The 25317-nt window shown below is 43.4% G+C and overlaps 1 protein-coding gene across 2 annotated transcripts in view; it reads right to left on the bottom strand.

Annotated features, from left to right (window-relative positions):
* The window catches only part of CDH17 (cadherin 17), a 68519-nt gene extending 44048 nt beyond the window's left edge, over positions 1-24471 (bottom strand). The window contains exons 1-5 of one of the 2 annotated variants that reach the window (XM_006111011.4): positions 24362-24471; positions 21239-21315; positions 14299-14400; positions 8587-8724; positions 996-1134 (exon numbers count right to left, since the gene is read on the bottom strand). In XM_006111011.4, coding sequence (XP_006111073.2) covers positions 996-1134; positions 8587-8724; positions 14299-14400; positions 21239-21289 — 430 coding nt within the window. In that variant the 5' untranslated portion in view covers positions 21290-21315; positions 24362-24471. Of the gene's footprint in view, positions 1-995; positions 1135-7468; positions 7603-8586; positions 8725-14298; positions 14401-21238; positions 21316-24361 lie in introns of those variants that run through there. The other variant, XM_025182562.2, reaches the window with a different exon arrangement.
* Between the last annotated feature and the right edge of the window lie 846 nt (positions 24472-25317).

Below are 25317 nucleotides of genomic sequence, written 5' to 3'. Positions count from 1 at the left end.
ACATGGATGAACAAATAAACTCACGAACTATTGCATTTCTTTCTTGCTTGCTTAAGCCATGGATTCCTGTACTTTACTAAATAAAAGCGCCTTTTTGATTCCATGATCACAGTGTTAGTAGCTGGTCATGCCTCTTTTTCCATTCTCTTGGGCTACGTCTAGACTGCAGCGCTTTTCGGAAGCAATGCCACGTCCAAGGAACATGTCTGCTTTTCCGAATTTTTTTTTTGAAAAAGCGGATGTGCTCTTTCACCATCCCTATAAGTCTCGTTTTAAGAGGAAGATGGGATATGTCAAAAGAGGACTTTTTTCTGAAATTTGGTAAACACACCAAATTTCAGAAAAGCCTCTTTCAACAGTAAAGTGGGAAAAGATATGCAATTTGCATATCGCAAATTGCATATCTTTTTCCAATTTAACTCTACAGACTAGACGTAGCCTTAGCTCTCACCACTGGTTTCCCTATCTTTATGACTTCTAAATTATTTACTGCAGTCTGCAATATGAAACTACTTGGAAACTACTGATGGTGCAGCCCACTTCCTGGAGAGTATTTTGCCACAGGACATATAGAGCACCCATTGTTTAACAACTCTAGTGGCATTTAGATACAGTTGATGTTGATCTAAAAAGACCAAGATAAATGTAGATCCCCTATCAACACCAACTTTTGGGTGACCTTGGTCACATTTTTAACTGCTTTTCACTCTAACTTCTGTCTACACAATGGGAATAATGATATTTACACGAATATTTGTAATTTGGTAAGTTCTATGAAACTTTTCAGGTGTGATAGAGACACACCACTATTTACCTATAAGCTATTTGTATTATATTGTACAAAGTCATGCCTTTAATTTTGTAACAGCCCTCATGGCAGGATGCTAGTTTTTTAGGATTTTCAATTTACTGCATTGCACAATGCTCATTAAATGGCACGATATAATTTTTAAATAATAACAATAATAATTATTATTAATGATAATGGCTTTTACCTGGACGGGAATTCTGCCTTACTACTCCATAGTATTTTGTCTTGTCAAACTTTGGTGAGTTGTCATTAATATCCTGAACATTGATAGTAATAGAGTAGGGACCTTTCACTTTCTCTCCCTTTTCATTCAGAGCCTCCACCTAATATTGAAAAGAGAAACAAAGGGCCAGGAAAGATTTTCACTTACGTGAGTTGGAAAACCATAAGCAGCATGTTAAAAATGAAGAGTAAAAACAGTGTGAAACTGATCATTTATGATAACCACTGTTGAGGCACACTCAATAAATCTTGGTACCATTTCATTTCAAAGTGAATTTCACTGGAAAAGAGCAACATTAGCATATGCCTTATTATAATTGTGTTTTTTTTCCAAGAGTGATTAGTCATGATGCAATTCATTAGCTGGTTTTCATTGTACAGTACACCAACAACATGTAGTAGCCCTTGATGATAGTGACTTTTTTCAGTAGCAGTTTGATCTCGATGGTGGAGATTAGTTACGTCTTATGTTTGGAAGGTGCTGGACCAGGGCAAAATGCTCAGCACCCTTCAGGAGCAACCCCTTAATGCTTTTGTTCTTCATAAAGAAATGGATGCTTTCCATACCACAATGACAAAAGCATGAGTATGTGTCTGCTTCAAGTGTGCTAGTCTACAAGTGAAAAAATAAACTGAGCTACAGGGTCAGCGTAAAAAATTAGCCACAAAACAATGTGTTAATAGAGCTGTTCAGGAATGGGATTTTCTTTCCATACTAATATTTTTTAGATTTGGGGTGGGGGGTTGTTTTTGGTTTTTTTGTTTGGAGTTTGGTTTTGTGTGTGTGTGTGTGTTTGTAGGGGGCCCATTTTGAAAAATCTCAGTAAAATTGTGAAAAGGAGACTCCAAAAAAAAAGTAATTAATAGCGAGGTAGGTTGCCATTCTGTGTCTGAGTCAGGGCTGGAGAGCAATGAGACAACACTTTGCCAGAGGGTTTCACAGATCTTTGCAGACTGTGATGGAATGGTGAGACTCAGGAACTTGGGTTCCATTCCAGGCTCCGGCTTCAAGTATGTTCTTGTGGACACTGACTCTCTTAAATATATATAAAAATAAATGAACATACCTATCTCCTAGAACTGGAAGGGACCTTGAAAGGTCACTGAGTCCAGTCCCCTGCTTTCACAGCAGGACCAAGTGCCCTCCCTGACAGATTTTGCCCCAGATCCCTAAACAGCCTCCTCAAGGATTGAGCTCTTAACCCTGGGTTTAGCAGGGCAGTGCTCAAACCACTGAGCTATCCTTCCCCCCTCTTCTGCCTGTTTTCCAAGCTTCACCCCTTCTGCCTATCCCCTCCAATCTGTCCCTAACCTAGTCTGGTCTCTTTTCCAGCCTGCCTCTTTGTCCAAGTCCCATTCTCCTGCCTACTCAGGCCCAGTCCAAGTCTCCTTTCCTGTCCAATATTAATCTTCCCCCTCTGTGATCCATGTGTAAGTTTCAATCTCCTCAGTCTCCTCCCTCAGCCAGTCACAGCTCCTCTCTCTCTCAGTTCTTCATCTGCTCTCTCTCTCCCCCGCATACTTCCCCTCAGTCCCAGTGTCCCTCCCCAGGACCCTCATTCAACCTTAGTCTCCCTCACACTTTTTCCCTGGACTCAGACTCTTTTGGTCAGGCAGTCCCAGTTCTCCCCTTGCACCCAGCGCCTTGTGAGATGTCTCCTCTAGCTACTCTTTCCCTTGCCTACTTGTTCCTAGTCTCTGTCTCTTGCCCAGTCATAGCCTCCCCATCCAACTTTTCCAGGCTCTTCCCTCCCTCCCCCACCCCCGGCAACTTTCAGTGCCAGTCTTTTTACCCAGTCAATCCTAGTCTTCCTAACACTCTGTCCCATTTTCTCTCCCCACCTCCAGTCCTGTCTTATCAGACTCCTTGGCCCAATCTACTCAATTCACCCACCTCACCCTATCTAGATCCTTTGTCTTCAGCTGAGACAGCTTCTTCTTCCATGCTGCCTGGACTCCATCAGGGGGCTCAATGAGAGGGCAAGAAAGACAGGATCCCTGCTCTGAGACTGTTATGTCGTGGGGAGTTTCACAGCATAGGAAGAAATCAGTGGAAAGGCAGAGAGCTTGAGTAGGTGTAAGTGTCCATTTTATCGCATAGCACAGAACTCACTAGAACAAGCCCAGACTAGCTGGGCTGACCCCAGTGACCTACTCAGTTACAGTAACAACAAGATCTATATCTACAACCCAATATAGAACATATTCCTCCTCCCTTAATAAAAACGTCCCTTTAAGAAAACAAAAACTAACTATGAAATGACAGTAGGCAGCCTCAAGTTCCCAGCTAACCCTGGAGATTATTTTGCCCCAACTGTGAGTTAATCTCACTAAAGGTTCAGCCGTTGAGGAGGCCTCCTTTCGCTAGGTGGATTACGACGGACATCTTGCGTTCTCGCACCTAAAGATGTTATGGGTGTAGGCCTGACATGGGGCTGGGAACTTGAAGTGTGAACAGGTGAGGCTATGGGATCAGCCTGCTCAGGGAGGGGGTTATTGTTCGCTGCTGGTGGTGAGGGAGGAGAGTCAGGAGCAGGTGATTCTTGACACGGTAGCTCACCAGCAGTGGGAAGGACGGGCAACTCAACTGGAGATGTGCCTTGGGGGCAGGAATAACCTGTCAATAACTGATCTACATGCCGCCACCAGATGAGATCCTTCACAGTCCAGACAGTATTGGAAACAGGTCCTGTTTGAGCAATAATAGTGGCAGGGACCCATTTAGCTCCAGGAGCATAGTACTGAGCCAAAACTGGCTATCCAGGACTAAAGGTTCGGTCTTTTGCTCTGGATGCACGCCTGATGACTTGACCTTGCTGCTGATGTTACACAATTTGTCACGGTTTGCTGACGGTTTCAGCAACTCAAAACACGTGCGTAGCTGATGACCCATCATTAGAAAAGCCGGGGACACTTTGATTGTAGCATGAGGAGTGTTTCTGTAGGATAGTAAGAAGGTGTCCAGACCCTTTTATTCAAGTGAATGTCCTCTAACGGATTTCAAAGCTTGTTTCATTGTCTGGACAAACCTTTCAGCCAATCCATTTGTGGCTGGGTGATACGGTGCTGAAGTGATGTGATGGATCCCGTTTGCTTTCATAAAATTTCCAAACTCCTGAGAGACAAACTGCGGACCATTGTCACTCACAAGTTGTTCAGGAATACCCAAATGACAGAAGATTCCCCGTAATTTTGGATAGTACTCTCAGCAGTAGTGGAAGGCATTATACAGACTTCTGGCCATTTGGAATGAGCATCTACCACCACCAATAACATGCTGCCTTCAAATGGGCCAGCAAAATCAACATGAATACGTTGCCATGGTTTTTCAGGCCAGTCCCATGGGTGTAGAGTTGCCAGTTGAGGTGCATTCCTCACACCCTGGCAAGAAATACAAGCTCTTGCCTTCTCTTCAATATCACTGTCCAAGCCAGGCCACCAAAAATAGCTTCATGCAATTTCTTTCATGCGCACCATTCCACAGTGACCTGAATGCAGCTGCTCTAATATCTGTTGTCTCAGTATTTTTGGAATAATGACACGCATTCCTCACAACAAGCACGCCGAATGGGTTGATAACTCTGTTCTCCTGGACATGTAGGGGACAAGGTCAGATGAGACCTGAGAGCTCCGTAGCGATGTTCCACGCATCACTAGTTCCATTACTTGGGAGAGTACTGGGTCAACACGAGTTGCTCTCTTCACTTGTGCAGCAGTGATGGGCATGTTCTCCACCTGGCCACTATCTTGATGTTTGACTGGCAAAGACAGCCTAGAGAGACCATCTGCATTGCCATGTAGAGTGGCTTTCTGATATCTGATCTCATATGTGTGTCCTGAAAGCCACAATGCCCATCGTTGCATACGACTAGTAGCCATTTGTGGAATACCTGAGTGTGGACCAAAAATTGCCATCAGAGGTCGATGGTCAGTGAGAAGTGTAAACTTCCGTCAAAAAAGGTACTGGTGAAATTTCTGAATTCTGAAAACGATTCCCAATGCTTCACGTTAAATTTGCGCATAGTTAGTTTCAGCGTTGCTTAAGGTGCGCGAAGCAAAAGAAATTGGTTTCTCCTCTTCTGAAGGCATAACATGTGACAAGACCGCTCCCAGTCCATATGGGGAGGCATCACAAGCCAACTGTAAAGGTAAAGATGGATCAAAATGCATCAGGACCTCTGCGTTTAGCAATGTACATTTAGCCTTGTTAAATGCAACATCACAGGTGTCAGTCCACTTCCAGACCTTGTTCTGGCCAAGGAGCTCGTGAAGTGGTTTTAATAGTGTGGCTAGCTGTGAAATAAACCTTCCATAACAATTCACTAGTCCTAGAAATGAGCGAAGTTGACTAACAGTTTGAGGGGGTGGAACTTCCACAATAGCCTTAACTTTTGAAGGGGACTTATGAAGACCAGTAGCATCAATGATGTGTCCCAAATATTCAACAGAGGGCTGAAAGAATGCACATTTATCTTTACGGACTCGTAGGCCATACTCTTCCAGTCTTTGTAGGGTCCAGCCTCTAAGTTCTTAAAGTGATCCTCCTCGTTCCCGCCTCTGACCAGGATGTCATCAAGATAGCACTGAACTCCTGGCAAATCACACAAGATCTGGTCCATAGTTCTCTGGAACAAGGCTGGGGCAGAAATTATTCTGAAGGGTAAGCGACAGTAATGATAAAGCCCTTTATGAGTCACAATAGTCAACAGCTCTTAGGATTCCTCATCAACTTGCATCTGTAAATATGCTTGACTCAGATCAATCTTGCTGAACTTTTGTCCCCCAGCCAGGCCTGCAAAGATGTCATCGATGCGAGGAAGGGGGTATTGCTCTGCACATAAAACAGAGTTAACAGTGACCTTAAAATCCCCACAAATCCGAATAGAACCATCTTTCTTCAACATTGGAACTACTGGAGTTGCCCATGGACTATGGGTAACTGGTATTAGGACTCCATTTTTTACTATGCGCTCCAGGTTTGCTTCAACTTTTGGCCTGATGGCATATGGCACAGTTCTGGCATTCAGATATTTTGGTTGGCTACCAGGTTTAAAGTTCAGTTTCACGGTGATTCCCCTCATACTTCCCAGATCTTCTCCAAAAACAGCAGCATGTTTCTTTAATATATCAGTCAGACACGTTTCTTCTTTAGTCATCCGGTGCACTTCTGCCAAGTCAAGTGGGATCTTCCTAAGCCATGATCCTCCCATTAAGGCTGGGTAATGGCCTTTCACCACAAACAGTGGTAATTCTGCAGTCCGTCCATTTAGTTCCACCTTAACATCAGCAGTGCCCAATAGGGGCACTGCTTCTCCTCTATATGTCTTCAGAATGATCTTTGTTGCCTTAAGTGGAAGATACTACAACTTTCCCTTATACACCGTGTCTGAGACCAATGAAACTGCTGCACCAGTGTCCACTTCCATGCGTACCGGTTTGCCATCCAACAGTGGGGTTACCCAGTATTCATGGGAGCCCCCTTCCAAAGACAAAACATAACATGGCACTTCTTCAGACTGGGTGTCACCTTGATCATCAGGCATCTGCTCGATGGTATGCAGATTTTCCTTTTTGTTCCACCAGACCACGGGCCTCTTTTTCTTTTATTTGCAGGCACGCTCAATGTGTCCTTTTTTTCCACACTGTTGACACACTAGGTTCTTACACCAGCATTCTGATGCATGGTGACCTGTCTTACCACAGCGGTAAAATTCCTGGCTCCTCACAGTTTTGTGGGTAGGTTCTTGGGACATTTTATGCACCCCAGGGGGTGCACTAAGGTATTGAGCCTCCTGTGTGGCCAGTTCCATGGAGATCGCAATATCAATGGCCTTCTGTAGGGTGAGCTGAGCTTCTGTTAACAGACACCTCCATATAGCTTCACTGTGCAGGCCACACACTAACCTGTCACGTATGGCATCATTTAACATCTCCTTAAATTCACCGTGTTCAGCAAGCTTTTTCAAATTGGCTACAAATTGTACAATTGTTTCACTTTCTTTTTGGTCTCTGCTATGGAACCTGTACCTTTCTGCAATTACCAGTGGTTTTGGAGAATAACGTGACCCCAGGATTTCCACAATGTCACTGTAAGATTTGGTCTCTGGCTTAACAGGGAGCAGCAAACTGCGTAGCAGAGAGCAGGTCTTAGCCCCTACAACCCTTAAAAATATTGGCACCTTCTTCTCTTCTTTAATGTCATTCACAATAACAAAAAGTTCAAAACGCTCAGTATATACGTGCCATTGCTCTAAAGTCTCCTCACAAGGTCCCAGTGGCCCTGTAAGTGTAGCCATGGCTGCTGCGATTCCCCCACCCCCTTTTTTTTTCCTTTTCCAGTCTCTGGCCTCCTTGATCTTAGTTTCAGTTTGCACAATGTAGCAGTCAGTTCTTACCCCACCTTCCAGAACAGCCAAAAAGAGTTTGTTTTCTTACATTGACTTCTTCTTCTTTTGCATCACAGGGATTCCATCCTCGTCGCCACTTGTTATGTCATGGGGAGTTTCACAGTATAGGAAGATATCAGTGGAAAGGCAGAGAGCTTGAGTAGGTGCAAGTGTCCATTTTATTGCATAGCACAGAACTAACTAGAACAAGCCCAGACTAGCTGGGCTGACCCCAGTGACCTACTCAGTTACCATAACAACAAGATCTATATCTACAAACCAATATACAACAGAGACGTACATTAGAATCCGGTTTTGCCTCTGTAGTGCTGGTCTGGTGCATGTCTAGTCACTCTGGGAAGATGGTGTAGATGGAGTGTGGTCAGCACTAGGAGCTATGAAAGGCTTGAACATGAATGGAATCTTCAGCAATTTTAGCTGCTAAAATTGTAGACATCTCTACTGAGCACGTGCAAACTGTATCTTTTCAAAGGCTTTTAACTTGTCCAAATTTGAGCAGATTTTCCGGCCTACAGTTAATCCTTGACACAAAAGCTTTTCCCCTGCTAAATTTCAAACCTTTGCTCCAAATCATGGAATTCCTAGAGCTGTTTAAAGAAAAGAGCAGCAGAAAATTGTAACACGAGCAAAATAATTTCTTTCCTTCCCCTTGTTCTTGGAAAGAGTTGAACCATTTTGGCCTAAATAAAAACAAAAAAAATCAGTTTGTGGCAGACACTCACACTGAAAAATGTCAACCAAAATGGTTAGAATGGGGTAAAGTTATAAGGCCATCGCAGCCATAGTAATATGTGTCTCTGATAGCCCTGCTTGCAGTACAGACATACCTGGATCATTTATAAAAAGTTTGTCCAAGTACAAAGCATTCAAAACACATTCTCAGTGTCCCAACCCCTCTCCTTTGATGACAGCAGCCCTCCACTGTAAAAACCAAAACAAGTACTGAAACAAATGAATATAACATCGTTAGCTGTCCCCATGCTGCCAGATGAAGAGAATTGTCCCAGAGTCAAAGTCTCTACTGGCAATGAATTAGTTGGAAACAAGCAAGTTGGGAAGAAATTTCAACTGACGTGTTAATTTCAAATATTGTCAAAAAAAAAGTATAATACCCCTCCTCCTTGTTCTATTTCTCATTTATTTCACCTGTAGCCTGTGGATTGCTTTGTTTTCCCTGTCTAATGACCCGTTGAGATATAGATATCCGTCCCTTAATGCAATCTCAGTGATGCCATCTTTTTCACCAGACAGTCTCAAACTGACAGCAGGCGGCTCAATTGTAAACTGGAGAGGAAAAGAAAAAAAACAGGGAGAAGAGATTCAGGAATATTCAGAGAATTTAACTTATTTAATTCACAATTTTTAAAATGTATTGTCAACATTGCTCCCTGCTAGAGCTACGCAAATGATATTCAAGCACACGGATGTTTTTCCTGTCTTAAATTAGTTAATGAATCATTGTTCACATTACTTCCTAGCTCTAAGATGCAGTAAGGGGGAAAGCAAGGTGGCCATTTCTTAAAAATGGGCAAATTGCCCTATATTTTCTGTCTCCTCCCATCAGTACTGGTTGGTGCTGTTGCTGACTGGATCCCTGGGTGCCAGCTGCCCACCGACCAGGAGTGAATGTGCGGGGGGAGGGTCCAATGGCTGATCAAGGGGGTGGGCGTGCAAAGCTGGTGGTGGGTAAAACTGCAGCATATGAGGCCTGCGACTCCCCTTGCTGGTCCATCAGCACAGCTCCTGCTGCCTCACTTCCATTCCTGTTTCCAGCCGGAAAGGGCTGCATTCTGGCCATTCAGGCAGTGGCTGGTTATGTGTCCCATAACACAAGAACTAGGGGTAGCAGGTTTAAAAAAAACAAAGGAAACATTTCTTCACACAGCACAGTCAACCTGTGGAACTCCTTGCCAGAGGATGTTGTGAAGACCAAGATTGTAACAGGGTTTTTTAAAGAATTAGATACATTCATGGAGGTTAGGTTCATCTACGGCTACTAGCCAGGTTGGGTAGGAATGATGTTCCTAGATTCTCTTTGTCAGAAGCTGGAAATGGGAAACGGGGTAGATCACTTGATGATTATCTGTTCTATTCATTCCCTCTTGGTCACCTGGAATTGGCCACTTGCAGCAGACAGGATACTGGGCTAGAGGGACCTTTGGTCTGACCCAGTATGGCCCTTCTTATGTCACTTCTGCTGCCCACCCATTGGCCCTTGCATGCTTCCCTTCTCACTGTCTTCTCCCTGCATTGCTCCACTGCTCTTCCATATGCCTCCTCCCCCGGTAGAGTGCACTCTGCTCCCAGTGCTGTGCAGAGAGCCAGCCCCTGACTGGAGTGCTCAGCCCACCAATAGCCTGGCCAGCAGTCTCCTTTCTTCCCCATGACCACTGACTGGGCTGGCAACCCAGGAAAACCCAAGACCCTCCACCCTAGGATACTGGCCAGCAGGACCAAGCCCTGCATATGCCAAAGCCCCACAAAGCACTGGCTCCAAGAAGTCTCGCCGCCCATCAACTAAACTCTGGAATGTTGGGGAGAGGGAATTATTTCTAGCCTGTGTGCACCCTGGCCCTGAAGGCTCCACAGTAGCTGCCTAAGCAGGATCTTAGCATCCTCATCGCACATGCACACACACACGCACTGGGTCTGCTTTGTCCCCTAGGCATACTCCCCTGCTGAGCACCTCTCCAGCTGCGGTTCACTGAAGCCTCCATAGTCTGGGTCCGTAGGTCCTGGTTCTCAACCACAATGCATCCTTAGGGCTTAAACCCTTTCTGACCATACTGTAGCCAGGGATAAGAAGTGCCTGGATTATGTTGGTGGCCAGCAGCAGCCTGGAGGTGTTAGCGACACTATGTAGGCAGGAAGAAACAAGCTTTTCCAGGTATGGAGGTTGGGAAGCAGAACAGATGAGTTCTGCAAAGACATGGGCCAGGCCATCTCTTCCCCTCCCTGTCTTCCCCTGAGGCTGGAAGCAGCTCCCCTCCCTTTCCTCCAACATAGGGCAGAAAGGCGGCTGATGGCCACATTCTGGGGTGAACCCTGACAGAAACATGGGGAGAGGACATGTGACTCTGAGTGTCCTCCATGTGTTGCCTAAGGAAGATATGGTGCCAGATACCAAGAGATGTGGGTCCATGCCAGAGACCCAGCCAGACGTGGAGGGCAGACAACACCAGGCAAGGGGGTCAGGTCGGGGTGTGTCTAGACTACAAGGATTTTTCGAAAAAAGTGGCCTTTTTTCGAAAAATCTTTACCTGCATCTAGACTACCGCTGAGTTTGTCAACAATAAATCAAAAGTATGCAGCGATTTTTTCGACGGCGGTAAATCTTGTTTTATGAGGAATAATGCCTTTTTTTGAAAGCGCTCTTTTGAAAAAAGGCACTATGTAATGCAAAATGTGCTTTTTTTGAAAGAGAGCATCCAGACTGCCTGGGTGCTCTCTTTAGAACTGGTTGTAGTCTAGATACTCTTTTTTGAAAGAGGCTTTTTCGAAAGATACTTTTGAAAAAGCCTCTTTCGAAAGAGGCTTGCAGTCTAAACATAGCCTCAGTGTAAAAGAGAGATGTACAGAAATGTGTGAGTGTCACCTCTTCCTCAGGTGAACCCTAACGCCTTAAAGATAATAAGATAAATAAAAGGAATCCAGCTACATGGTCATGGCCCATAGCCTGGAAAGGGTTAAGCATCTTGTAAAATAAAGTAACCTAAATTCAGCCCTTACAAACATTTCAGTCAACTATGTTTGTGTGTTGGAGATTTACATATACATTGTCAGAGGTTTAACATAGGAATCAAATAATTCCTGTCTAGGTTATATTCTATCAATCCAGAGATCAAATGAGATATTCATATTTAAATGAACTGTAAACATAGTAATGACACTGTATTGTATTCTTTTTGAAGTATATAACTAGCCACCTGTTAATGATAATAAAGGGGCAATTGCATTATGCTAACCCATATAGCCAAGTACAAGTCTAGACGTGATTCTCCGGAAAGTAGGAATAAGAAATCCTCCGGAAAAGGCTTTATTTTCCAGAGAATCACGTCTAGATTGGCGCTTTTCTCTGGCTTATCCCCAAGCCGGAAAAAAGCGGCAGCCATGTAAATGCAAATGCCGCAGGGGATATTTAAATCCCCCGCGGATTTGCAATTGCGATGTGTCTCATTAGCATCCATTTTCCGGAAAGGGATGCCAATGTAGACACAGCCTTAATGTTTGGGAAGTAAGTCTCCAGGATTGCCACTTGTTCATTTAATGACTTTATTCAAAACCTGGGCTTCCCTTGACAACTTAAAGAAATCTTGAATCTGATCCTTTTTATCTCATATCTGCTTGGATGCTGGATGAGGAAAGCATCAAGTCAAGCATCAAGACTGAGATCCCACGAAACCCTGACAGCATTAACATGGGCATTACATTGATAATTCTGGACTGGTGCTGTAAGAACTTTTTTTAATTACAACAGATCTACTATGAATCCTCAACCCAGAATTTTATTATGAGTGTTAAGATACTGATCCCTTAACCAATACTCTCTTTCTCATTTCTTTGTTTTTAATAAATATACATTTAATTAATAAGAATTGTCTGTATGTGTGCATTAGGAGTAAGATCTGAAATATTGATTAATTTGAGGAGCAATGTGTCGGATCCTTTGAGATTGGTAGAGCTTTTCTATGTGATGAATACATTTTCAGTGATCCTCCTCATATCTGACATGAGCATCTGCTGGTGACCTAATGCTGAGCTGCTTTAAAGAAACTGTGTTTTGGGTTCTGAGTAACCAGTAAGATATCCTAGAAGTTGTTTTGTGCTGTCTTGGTAAATCTTAATATTGGAATAGCCATCAGTTTTGGGGAATGGCTCCCCCATTCTTTGCAGTTTGGTCTTATTTGAGCAACCTCAGCTGGCTCCCCTGGGGTGCCAGTCACAGCAGTATTTCTTTTTAACAGGAGCTCAGTAGATATGATGTTAAGTTGAACATTTGGACAGCATAGTTCTGTTGATTGCAGTTGAACTCACTTGAGTACAAGTAATTTTACCAGGTGACCCATATTCAGGTCAGAGAAATATGGTCACACTCTGGGAAAACAAACATATATCTTAAACAGAGGCTGGTCTCAGTATAAGAATGGAAAAAAATACAACACACTCATCCACCATCTATTTGAGTATTGGCTCTGCCATTCATCTTTCATTAGAAACAAAGCTTGTGACACTATTGTTGTGGTAAAGGGACTCTCTAAAGAAAAGGAAATTAGGTAGAAAGCAATTCACACATTCATAGATTCCAAGGCCAGAAAAGACCCTTGTGACAATCTACCGGTAATCTGACTTGTATAACATAGGCCATAGAACTTCCCCGATTTCCTTTTGCACTAAAGCAGGGCTGGGCAAAGTATGGCCGGGGAGCTGGATGTGGCCTGCCAAGCCACCAGATCTGGCCCATGGACCACCCTGCTGGGACTCTCAGGCACACAGCTGATGCAGTTTAAAGCATATCCCATGCAGCTCTCTGCTTTGAAGAGAGGGGTAAGGATTTGTGTGATCTCCCAGCCCCCAGCCCTATCCTCAGCTCCTATAGGCTGGAAACAACTAGCCAATAGGAATTGACCCCAGCCAATCTCTCAACTCCTATTGGCTAGAATCAACCAGCCAATAAGAGCTGAGCAATTGGCCTGGGGAATGAGGACAGCACAAGCCTCTTTCCCTTCCTAGAGCTGAAAGCCACATGGAGGTAACAAACCTGCAGTTTAAAGTGATCTGGGGCTGCAGCAGGCTGGGAGCCCATTCTGCCTTGGGTACTGCAGGGCTGCTGGCCAGGAGACACTAAGGTAAGTGCCTCCTAGTCAGAGCCTGCCCCTGGTTCCCCAGCCCCTTCTACCTCCCAACTCCCTCCCCAAGATCACCATTCAAACCCTCTGTACCCCCCTGCCCCAGGTCACAACTCCCTCCCAGGCCCTGTACTCTCTCTTACACTCATCCCCCAGCCCTGAATCCTCTCCTGCACCCAAACACCCCATTCCCCTGCCCCAGGTCACCACCCAAATCCTCTGCAATCTGCACCCCTTTTCCCCTTCCTCCCAGGTCACAATTCCCTCCCAGACTTTGTACCTCCTCCTAGAGACCCACCCCTAGGCCAGAATCCTCTCCTGCACCCATACTCCCTCCCTGACCCTATAACCCAATCCCCTGAGGCAGGTCACAACCCCCTCCTTCACCTAAACTTCCTTTCAGACCTCACACCATCTCCTACACCCCAGTCCCTTACCCTGTGCTCCCTTCTGCACCCAACCTCCACCTAAACCCCATACCTCCTCCACAGAAAAGTGTGGCCCTTGACCACTTTCCAAAATCATGGGGTGGCCCCCCCCCCCACCAAAAATTATTGCCTAATCCTGCACTAGAGCATATCTTTTTCAAAACCAAACAATTTTGAATTTACCACAACCCATCGTTCCATGGTTAATTACACTCACTGTTAAAAGTGTGTTATTTCCAGCCTGAATTTTTCTAGCTTTCATTTTCAGCCATTCGGTCTTATTATACCTTTGTTGAATGGAATGGACACAAACTGAGTGCAATTTCTTAAGTTCATACTCTAGGGATGCTGATTATAGCAACAGCCATTTTAGATTTATCATCAGGTAGCTTATTTGATAGAGACTGATGCTTTGCATTTTATCATTAGACACTACATTATCAGGTAATGAGAGTCAAAGTTTCTATCATAACATATCTTGGGACTGCTACTGCTGTTGAAATCAACAGCAAAATTCTCATTGAGATCATGAGCACAGGATGGATCTTTTGAACAAAGAGCTAACACACAGAGTTAATGATTACCTCGTATATTACACGGACTCCAGTTGTCCCTTCTTGAACAGAGAAAGTCATGTCTTGCAGAGGTCCACGGAGGTCCAATTTCCTCATACCATTACACACAGCCTGTGGGGGAAGGAAGTGGAGGAAGATGATCAATACCTTTTCTATGCTAGCTGTAATTCAGCCGTGGCCGTCGCATCTCTGCAGTATAATGAAGGAGTTTTTTTTTTTAAATGTGTGCACTAAAGTAATGTTAAGTGAAGAATGCTGGGAATGGCTGGCTTGGTTTTTACTGTAGATCCACAGTTTTGAGTTAACATCTTTTCGTATTCCAAACAAATATTTAAATGCTGAGTGTTTCTAAAGTAAATACTTTACTTAATGAAAAGTCACATGCTTAGCTTGCAACAAGAACCAATTTGTATGCACTGAGGCCTAAATTGAGACCATATATCTAGCCAGAGCTGTCATTAAGCATTTTAGCACCTGTCCTGCTCCCCAAGATGGAACCCCTCTGCATGACTGGGTGCTCCCCAGCCAGGGGCAAAGTGGCACCATTCTGAGCTGTGCCCTTCATGCACTCTTGCCTCTGCCCTGAAGAGGCCTAGTGCTGGCCAGTGATGCCTTAGAGCCAACCCCTCTTTGAAGAGAGCCCCACTGCCCTGAAATGTTCCCCGAGGCTCTTGCTCACCACTGCAGAGCAGCCGTGGAGTCATGGGGGCCAGAGCAGCAGCTGGCTCCAAGAGACATGGCCCAGCCAGTACTGGGCTCCTTTGGGGGAGAAGCCTGAGCACATCAAGGGCTGTGTCCAGACTCAGGGGTTTTTTCGAAAAAAGTAGCCTTTTTTCGAAAATACTTCCCCTGCGTCCAGACTCAAGCCGCGTTCTTTCAAAATTAAATCGAAAGAACGCGGCTTTTCTTTCGATGGCGGTAAACCTAATTCTATGAGGAAGAACGCCTTCTTTCGAAAGTTCCTCTTTCGAAAGAAGGCGTTCTTCAATGTAAATAGGGCTTCTTCGAAAGAGAGCATCCAGACTCACTGGATGCTTTCTTTCGAAAAAGCAAGCCGCTTTTTCGAAATTTCTCCGTGCAGTCTAGACGCTCTCTTTCGAAAGAGGCTCTTTCGAAAGAGGCTTGCAGTCTAGACATAGCCAAGGAGAGAACAGCTCAGAGCAGTGCTGCCTGGCCTGCCAAAACAATCCAGGGGGTTGAGCCTAGCAAGTTTCCAAAGGGTGATTCTTAAATTCAGAGTGAGAAAAAAATATTTTCAAAAGGACGACCAATACCCGTCAGAGTGTTTGTTTATGGCTTCTGTCACCTGATTTCGGAGATTCATGTTCTTTATTTCTACTTGTTTAAAACTGACTTGTCTTCATGTTACTGACTGACAAACCTAAACTACAGATTGGTCAGTGCTAGTCTTCCTGCTCACATCTTTTTAATGGAACTTATGTTCATTGTAAATATCAGGGTTCTAGCACAACGTAAGTGGTTATGACCACACCTCCCTAGGGGCAGACCTGCTGTTCATAGTTGGCTTCTTGCTCTAATATCTTGCTATATTAATCAAAACAGTTTCCTGAAGTAACTTTTAACATCCATGCAATAATGTATCAGTAAGCTGCAATTTTTACAGAACATTTTTACAAGTGCTTTTAGTAGATTAATAATGTGAAACCATTAAGAATATCCACAGTGAAAATTATTTCCTTCTCATTAATTTTCTTTTAGTTTTGCCAGGAAAACACAGAACAACAACAGTTCGTCCTAATGGAAGCTGATTAATGTAGGGACATAGTATTTGATGTCAATGCATTGTCCTTAATAAAAACAAACACCCTGGTAGTTGTTAATATGAAATTACACACAAAAAACTATGTAAAAAGACATTCAAAAATTTGGAACTGCCAGAATAAAAGTTGCCTGGCAGCCACGATTCAATCCTTTTGTGGATATGCATTAGATTCACCCTGATTTCATGATTACATATTGGTATTTCCACAGGATCAGTGCACAGTCTGGATCTGCTTTGGGAATGAATAAGAATTGTGTAGGGAAGGTGGATGTTGTCTATAGAACCCTCTGATGCATTTGTTGCAGAAGTTGGAAAGTGAGTAGTGAATGAGGCAGGGATTACAGGAAGAAAAAGATAGGTCTCATAATTAAGGCATTTGAATGCCACCCTGGAAAACAGATTGCTAGCCCTGTCTCTGCCACAGAATTCTTGTGTGGTGCTAAACAAGACACTTAAACCACATTTTTCACAGGTGGTCATTAATTCCATGTTCATTCTTTTCCGGGTGCCCAATTTGAGACCCTGAGGCTTGACTTGAGGTTTTGAGCACTCAGCTGCAACTGAAGACAGTGGAAGTTGCGTTTTGATCATATTAAGTGCTGAAAAATAATAACTCAGATTGGTATCTCTGTCCTTAGTCTCATAGAATCATAGAACTGGAAGAGATCTCAGAAGGTCATCAAGTCCAGCCCCCTGCTCTAGGCAGGACCAATTCCAACTAAATCAACCCAGCCAGGACTTTGTCAAGCCGAGACTTAAACACCTCTAGGGATGGAGACTCTACTACTTCCCTAAGTAACCCATTCCAGTGCTTCACCACACTCCTAGGCTACGTCTACACTGGCCCCTTTTCCGGAAGGGGCATGTAAATTTCATCAGTCGTCGTAGGGAAATCCGCGGGGGATTTAAATATCCCCCGCGGTATTTAAATAAAAATGTCCGCCGCTTTTTTCCGGCTTTTAAAAAAGCCGGAAAAGAGCGTCTAGACTGTCCCCGATCCTCCGGAAAAAGTGCCCTTTTCCGGAGGGTCTTATTCCTACTTCGAAGTAAGACCCTCCGGAAAAGGGCACTTTTTCCGGAGGATCGGGGCCAGTCTAGACGCTCTTTTCCGGCTTTTTTAAAAGCCGGAAAAAAGCGGCGGACATTTTTATTTAAATGCCGCGGGGGATATTTAAATCCCCCGCGGATTTCCCTACGACGACTCGTGAAATTTACATGCCCCTTCCGGAAGAGGGGCCAGTGTAGACGTAGCCCTGGTGAAATCGTTTTTCTTCCCTATGCCTCAGTTCTTCCACTACATCTCACCAGGGTGTTGTGAAGCATCAGTGCCATACAAAAGCCTATGAAAAAATTAATAATTCTGTCTTCAGAGCAGAGTTTCAACATTGAGAATAAATCAAAATATTGATCATTAAGTAGGCACTGCCATCCTATGCACTAAACGATGCAGGGAAAATAGTATGTGATTGTTTAATTAAAGATTGCATCATAATATTATGCATTAACCTAAGTAATTATAGTGGAATAAAATCACTTTTATTCCAGAACAGAGTGTTTGCCTGAGAAATTATACCAGCATAGCTATAGCAGTATAATTATACCGCTGTGTGCCACAGGTCTATTTCCCTATAGCAGAGGTGGGCAAGAGGCAGCTAGCAGGGTCACTGCAGAGCTGCTGGCTAGGAGCAGCCTAGGTAAGCACCTCCCAGCCAGAGCCTGCCTCTGGCACCCCACCCCTTGTCTTCCCCCCAACTACCTGCTCCAGGCCACCACCCATCTGTATCCCCTCTCCTCACCCCCTCCAGTTAACAACCCCTTCCCAGACCCTGTGCCCCCTCCAACACCCCTCTCCCAGGCCAGAATCCTCTCCTGTACCTATACCCCTCCCTGATCCTGCACCCCATTCCCCAGTCCCACATCAACACCCAAACTCTCTGCACCCTCTTTGCCCCCTTCTCTCAGGTCACAACTCACAAGGTTAGCTCGTTTTATCAATAAAAAAGAGATATGCACGGTGGTGGCTCCCCACCTCAGTAACACTTGTTTAAACAGGACTTGATAATAAACAAAAGTGTTTTTATTAAGTACAGAGAGTGTGATTTAAGTGGTTGCAAATGAAAACAGTCAGATCAAAGTAAGTTACCAAATTAAAATAAATAGAAAAATGCACGGCTAATTCTAAGCCACTAACAAACTTGTTACATACAAATTCTTACTTTAAATAGCTGTTCTTATTTCAGGTAAAAGAACATCAAATCAGAATTGATTTTTACTCTGACTTGGGTCTACAGCTTCTGCAGAGTTCTTTGTCTCCTCTAGAGTGTATCAGGTAGTTTCAAAAGCCAGCTAAAGACAAGGGCTGATTGCTTCCCGTTGTTTAAACCAGTGGTCCCCAACGCGGTGCCCGCTGGGGCATTTATGTGCGCCCGCCGAAGCATCTGGGCAGGCCCCGCCCCCGGCGCGCAGCACATGCGTATTGCCAGCCCCGGGCACGTGGCGCATGGGCAGCCCCTGCCCCGGGCACGCGGCACATGCGCGGTGCCGGCCCTGGGCTCAGGGCGCGTGGGCGGTCCCCACCCCCAGGTGCACGGCACATGCATGGCCCCACCCCTGGAAGCGCGGCGCATGAGCGGCCCCACCCCTGGACACCTGGCAGCCACGAAAAGTTGGGGACCACTGGTTTAAACAGACTTTTCCCCAGGGTGGGAATCCTTTGTTTCGCATTCCCAATCCCCATGGAAAATTACCAGGACCAGGATGGATTTCAGTACCAGGTGCTATGGTCACTTGTCTTTCTGGGACCAGCCATAGTCCGGGTTCACAGGACAAGCAAAGCTATTCACAACAAGTAGCTCTGTAGCACCTAAGAGACTAACAAGATTGGATAGATAGATAGATAGATAGATAGATAGATAGATAGATAGATAGATAGATAGATAGATAGATAGATAGATAGATAGATAGATAGATAGATAGATAGATAGATAGATAGATAGATGAAAACCCACTTCCTCAGATGAGCAGAATGCAAAGAAAAGCTATTCACAGGTCATCAATTTGATCTCTGAGTCATTAAGTTTCCAGAGCACCAGTAATGGCCCTCATTAACTCATTTAGAACTATAAACAGATCCATACTTTATATTTTTAACTTCACATACAAGAACGATACAGTCATAAAAACAGGGTATACAGATCCATCCAATTGTAACATGAAAATTGGTAGGTTACATAAGGTATTTTTTCTAAAGCATCTTCGAGTTATGCATATGCATATTCACAAGCCAGTTCTCAGAAGGCATTGGGGGAGAGGGGCGTCACGCATGCTTCCATCAAGAGAAAGAATTTATACAGGCTATGACAGAGGATTTGCAAGGCTCAGTACCATTTGCCATGATGTGCAACTGTACTTATCATTTAGGTCAGGTTCAGATGACACTGGATCCTACTGTGACAGAATGATGAGTATAGAACGGCTGCCTTAAATTACATAGTGTTTGTACCCATTGTGCAAGTCATCACAGAGAGTTCAGAAGGGCTATTCAGGAAACAATATCCAAGTACGCAGAATCCAGCCTTAAAGATTGTAAACTGCTTTGTTGTTAAGCCTCAGAGGGGTGGCCATGTTAGTCTGTGTCTGCAAAAACAACGAGGAGTCCTATGGCACCTTAAAGACTAACAGCTTAAGCCCAAATAAATCTGTTAGTCTTTAAAGTGCCACCACCCAGGTTCCTTCTTGTTGTTGTTGACTTTTTTTTTTTTGGAGGGATTTCCATATTTTATAGGGTGACTTGTCTATTCTGAAGACACAAATCCTAACACTATACAGACTAACTGCTGGGTTCAAAGTTTAGTTCTTGTATCAAGCACCAGCTATCTCTTCCTGTCTGTTCAAATGGCTTTATGTGAGCCATAAACATTTCCTAATGCACAATATGTTGTGAATCATTATTTATGAACCAACAAAGGAGAGCTGTTTGACTCTTTGGGTTCAGTTTCTGTTGGGCAGTTGCTACACCATTGCAGTACAATTTCAACAGATCTAAAAGTGCACACGTTGGCAATATAATTTTGAAGTTCAACAAGGAACAAAGGGTGGGTCTCGCAATCCCACATTCACCCAAGTAATCTACTCAGGATAGTAGGATTTATCAGAGTAATGATTATGCTAGTCTCCAAATTGGGGAACATTGTTTTATTATCGGTTTGGACCTGACTTTTTTATACTTTATGTAAGATACAAATGCATCTTAGAGCCTGTATACATATCAGTAATTTCATTGACTTTAGTAGGCCTGCTCCCCTAAGTGAGGGTTACTCATATCTGCGAAGGCTTTAGCCCCTAGATAATCCACTGAAAATGTATTTAAATAGATAAATGAAGTTAAGTAAAATAAAAAATGTGCGATTTAAATGATATAGCACAGTATAGGCTAGGAAAATGCATTCATATAGTAACACAAGTGTAAATTATAATAGAAAGAACAACACTGAGTTAGTGTAAAATGTCATCACTGTTTGACGATGTAGGACGGTATCATTTCAAATCTTTATTAATGTGAGGTTGAGCAACAGCAAAGAGAAATATGACCTATTGTTTTACTCTTTCTCTCTTAGCAGATTCAGCTACTATAGGAGAAGCATAAGATCTTTTTAAAAACTTGTTATTGAACTTTTTTTTAAATGACTGACATTCATTCTAAACTTTTGAAAGACATGACTGTCCAGGATTTATGTCCACAAGCGGCTGACAGTCTGGCCAAGCCCTTGGGCAAGGCAGAGAAAACCCTGCTTCACACCCCAGAAGGGTTAGCTAGGGCTGGGGCAGGGCAACCCTCAGCACCACCCAGAGAGTGCCATGCCTCCCTCAACAGCCCTCAAGGCTGCCCAGAGTATGTGTGAGTGGTGCTTCAGAAGTGATTTAAAGGGCCAGGAGCTCTGGGTCCTTTTATATCGTCGAGCTCTGGGGCATTTACATCTTTGCCCCCTCCCATTGGCAGGCTTGATTTCCACTGTTAGTATTACAAATATTTTATACAGAATATGCTGACATCCTACTTTTATACTGAAAAGCCATATATACAAAAGATAGCTTAAAGGCCAAGATACATATGTTGATATTCATAGGCTTTTACCAAGTAAACAAAAGAAAACAAAAATCACTCACCAGGTAAAATACCAGAAGATAGAATAGATCAGATCCACAGAGCTTAAACATCTTGATGATTTCTTTTATTTTGACTCCTGCAAATGATTATATAATAGTTTACCATTCATTCATCTTAGTCCATCAGAATTAACCCAAACTTTTAAAACCTGGGTGCCAAAAGCTAAGCTCCCAAATCCATATATAGGCACCTAAAATAAAGTCTCTTGCATTTCAAAAGGACTGAGCCCTCATAGCTTTTCTACGTGCTTACATTTAAGGTCGCTGTTCAGGAGCCCATTATAAGGAAGTCAGCTCTGAAACCTGTGGGCTCAGTTGTGTGAATCGTTTCCTGTCATTAATCTAACGGGAAATTCTCTTCTCCTTGGGTTAGAACACTTCACCTACAGGCCTAGAGTGATTCTGGCACATCCTGAAAGTTAATGCTGCAAAAAGCAGTGGCAGCCTCCTCCCTGATAATCCATGTTGTAGTCAGGAGTGCTCAGCAGCTCTGCCTCTTGGCTCTCCCCCATTCCCCAGCACACAACCTTAAACTACCCAGCCACAGAGGGGGGAAGAACATATTGTGGAATCAGAGAGTCCCTTCTTTTAGGGCTTTTCATCCTATTTAACTCCTTCTTTCTTCACCACAACTCACAGGAGAAGAGAGTTCCTGGACTTGTGCATGTGAATTATATAATTATTACACAGCACTGGAGCCCAGCACTCTTCCATGGACGGCTGCATTTGTTTCACTGCCCCCAATCTAGGCTATGCATGAGGAGCTTGATTTAGCCCTCCCAGCAGGCATTAGTGATACAAGTAATTCAGCTGTGCTTAGGGGGGCTATTTGCATGAACAAGACCTAACTGAAGAGGCATAGAAAGACAGCATTCCACTGAAAGTAGCAGGAAGCAGTTAGTAAGACAAACAAAGAATTAGCAGCTTCTGCTGATACCATTATTGGACCTAACCAAGTGAGTTATAAGATCAAGAACACATATTCCTGCGCATCCAGAAATATAATCTATGCTATCATGTGCCGAAAGTGTCCGTCTGCTATGTACATTGGACAAACATCTCAGACACTTCGCCAAAGGATTAATGCCCACAAAACAGATATCAGACAAGATCACAAAGAAAAAACAGTTTCTTGCCATTTTAACCAGAAAGGACACTCTCTCAATGACTTAACCACCTGCATTCTGCTACAAAGACCTTTTACATCTGCACTTGAAAGGGAATCCTCTGAACTGTCATTCATGTTAAAATTCGACACTCTCCAAAGAGGATTGAACAAACACTTGAACTATCTTACACATTATCAAGATAGCTTTCCCAATTATCACCTCTAACACCATTAACTCACAGTGATAGAGATGTAGCCATGTTAGTCTGGTGTAGCTGAAACAAAATACAGGACTATGTAGCACTTTAAAGACTAACAAGATGGTTTATTAGATGATGAGCTTTCGTGGGCCAGACCCACTTCCTCAGATCAAATCCCAAACTCACAAACATCCCACTCTCCCCACCTCTAATATCGTCAATTCACAGACACTTACCTTCCTTCCTCCCCTCCCCCCCCCCCCCCCCCCCGCATTCCCCTCCTGTTCTGAAATGTGATTTGTCCTTTTCATATGTGTTAATTTTTTTAATTGTATCCTTTGGTATATATGGTTGTGACTATTTTCTTCCACTATTTGATCTGAGGAAGTGGGTCTGGCCCATGAAAGCTCATCATCTAATAAACCATCTTGTTAGTCTTTAAAGTGCTACATTGTCCTGCATTTTGCTTCAGCTTCAGGGGGTAGTCGAGTTAGTCTGTTACAGAAAAAACAGCAAATGGTCTGGTAACACTCTATAGACTAATGAAACATGTAGATCATATCATGAGCTTTCGTGGGCATAGCCCAGTTTGCCAGGAAACAGGATTACATCCCACCCAGTTGTCAGGTGTCAATTCTCCTGACAAAAGGATAAGTGAGGAAGGTGACTCACTATTGCATGTGGGGCAAGAGGGCCTGGGGTGTGGACTGAGCAATACTGACAGAGAAACCTAGGAGCAGCCAAACCTGGAAAGATAGTTTCATCTGTGATAGTAGAGTAAGTTGGCAAAAGCATCCACCCGCACAGCAAGTTACATGTATCTTTGTCCACTATCCCAACTTGATTGAGAAACACAGTCTTGTGAGGGTTTGTTAAGTTACAATTTGGGGCAGGCCTATTTTTTCCAAATTTAATATAATTCCCTATAAAAAATATTTAGAAAATGAACCACTGTAACAGTTGATAAAACCTAGAACAGAGGTTTGATCAGTGCTAATTTCTCACAATAACCTTGCACACTGTGAGGTGAAACCCGTATTTCTCAGGTGGCTAAAGGTTCTTACCAGATCTCTTACACACCAGTATTCCCAGGGGTCAGAAGCTTCTGAAATGGACAACCTCCTGATGCCCAGGAAACCTCAAGACTCATGAGTCCAACTGATTCAATTCCAGCTGATGAGAATGCAAAACCCACTGAGACCCAGAAAAGGGTTTTAACTAGCAAACCTGATCAGCTTAGGGTTAAGCAGGAGGAGCAATATCTACCTAAGCTCTTTCTACCACACACACACTCACAAATTGAGTGTTTGACAGCTGATATCCAGGCTGAGGGTTGAATCAATTCATTGTCCCCTGCTTCTCTTTTCCTAACTTGTTTATAGATCCCTAATTATCTTTTTATGGATTCTTTGTCTAAAACCACTTAAAAATGAAATCTATAGGACTCTAGGATATCCAATATGCAAATATACAAACAACTTTTGGTAATAAACACTCTGTGGGGATAGTACATATTTGTAGACGAAGAGTTAAAAGTACCTGGTTAGATGAACAGTTTAAAAAAATATTTTAAATGCCTGCTTTATATATTTTTGTTTTAGAGATTCAAGTTTTAAGGTATAAACCACATTGTCTTGAAGCAGAAAATTAATCTGCGTCAGATACAAACCACTCTTATCACTGGCAATACAACCATTGCTTTTCCAAGAAAAGGAATATGTGGGCCATCATGTTGCTAACATCACCAAAAACCCAACTCTCTTGCTTCAGCACTTAAAATGTTTTCAAAGAAATGTATGTTAGATCACCCCTTACCTTTAGTAAGAAAATGTTGTTTCTGTAAAATACATTTCCTTCCTTAAGCCTTTGGAATCACCTGCCGCAGTTAATGTCTGTTTGCGTATCTCTGTACAGTTTATGGTTTCTCAGATTCTTCCTACAAGTTGGGTGAAACATTAACTACATTGATTGATTATTGATCCATAATGACTAGGCGTGGCATGCAATGCCAGCTACGAAAGGAAGTAGCATAGCCATGAAATAACATACTCCTCTTTGAGCATTTTTCTTTACCTTTGGATTTTCAAACTGAACTCCACTTTTGAATAAGAGTTCAAGGAGCTAGGCTAACTAGTTGCATAGATAGGAAGGATTTCTCCTCTCAGCCTCTATCCGTAAGAGAGGCATCAGAAAGGCCAGGGCAAAAGGCACTGTCCTGGCCTGTCTCTGTCATTTTGTGAGTAACGCTGATGACTCAAAATCAGAAGACACGAACTCGAACATGAAGATGACTTGTCTTTGTGCCTGTTGATCAATGTCAATTGGAAGAGAATCTGTTCACTGGGAATAGTGCACCGGACTGGGACTTTGGATATTTGGGTTCAGTTCTTAGCTCTGCCACAGATTTCCAGGGGCTTGATTTTGGGCGAGTCATTTACTTCCATGTGGAACTGGGGATAATATTTATTTCCTCTCACCTTTTGCCTTTCATGGCTGTGTAGCTTATAAGTTTTTCCAGTCAAGAAATATCATTTACTTTTCGTATGTACAATGTCTCATACAATGACGTGCTGAGTTCAGTTTGGGCTTCTAGCTATTACTGCAATACAAATAAAATAATACATCAAATAGCCTTGAAACTTCACTCAGGAAGAACAGCAGTTTTTAAATTCTATCATGTTTAAATTCTATCATGTGTTCCTGGGTTCTTTTTATTCTAATTTCTTAATTTGCTTTTCATTTCATATATTTTGAGTCTACAGTAGTTTTAC

The sequence above is a fragment of the Pelodiscus sinensis genome, chromosome 2 (assembly GCF_049634645.1).
Source record: "Pelodiscus sinensis isolate JC-2024 chromosome 2, ASM4963464v1, whole genome shotgun sequence".
NCBI lineage: Eukaryota > Metazoa > Chordata > Testudines > Trionychidae > Pelodiscus > Pelodiscus sinensis.
Note: the sequence above shows the minus strand (reverse complement) of the source record. Positions and strands in the feature narration are given on the sequence as shown.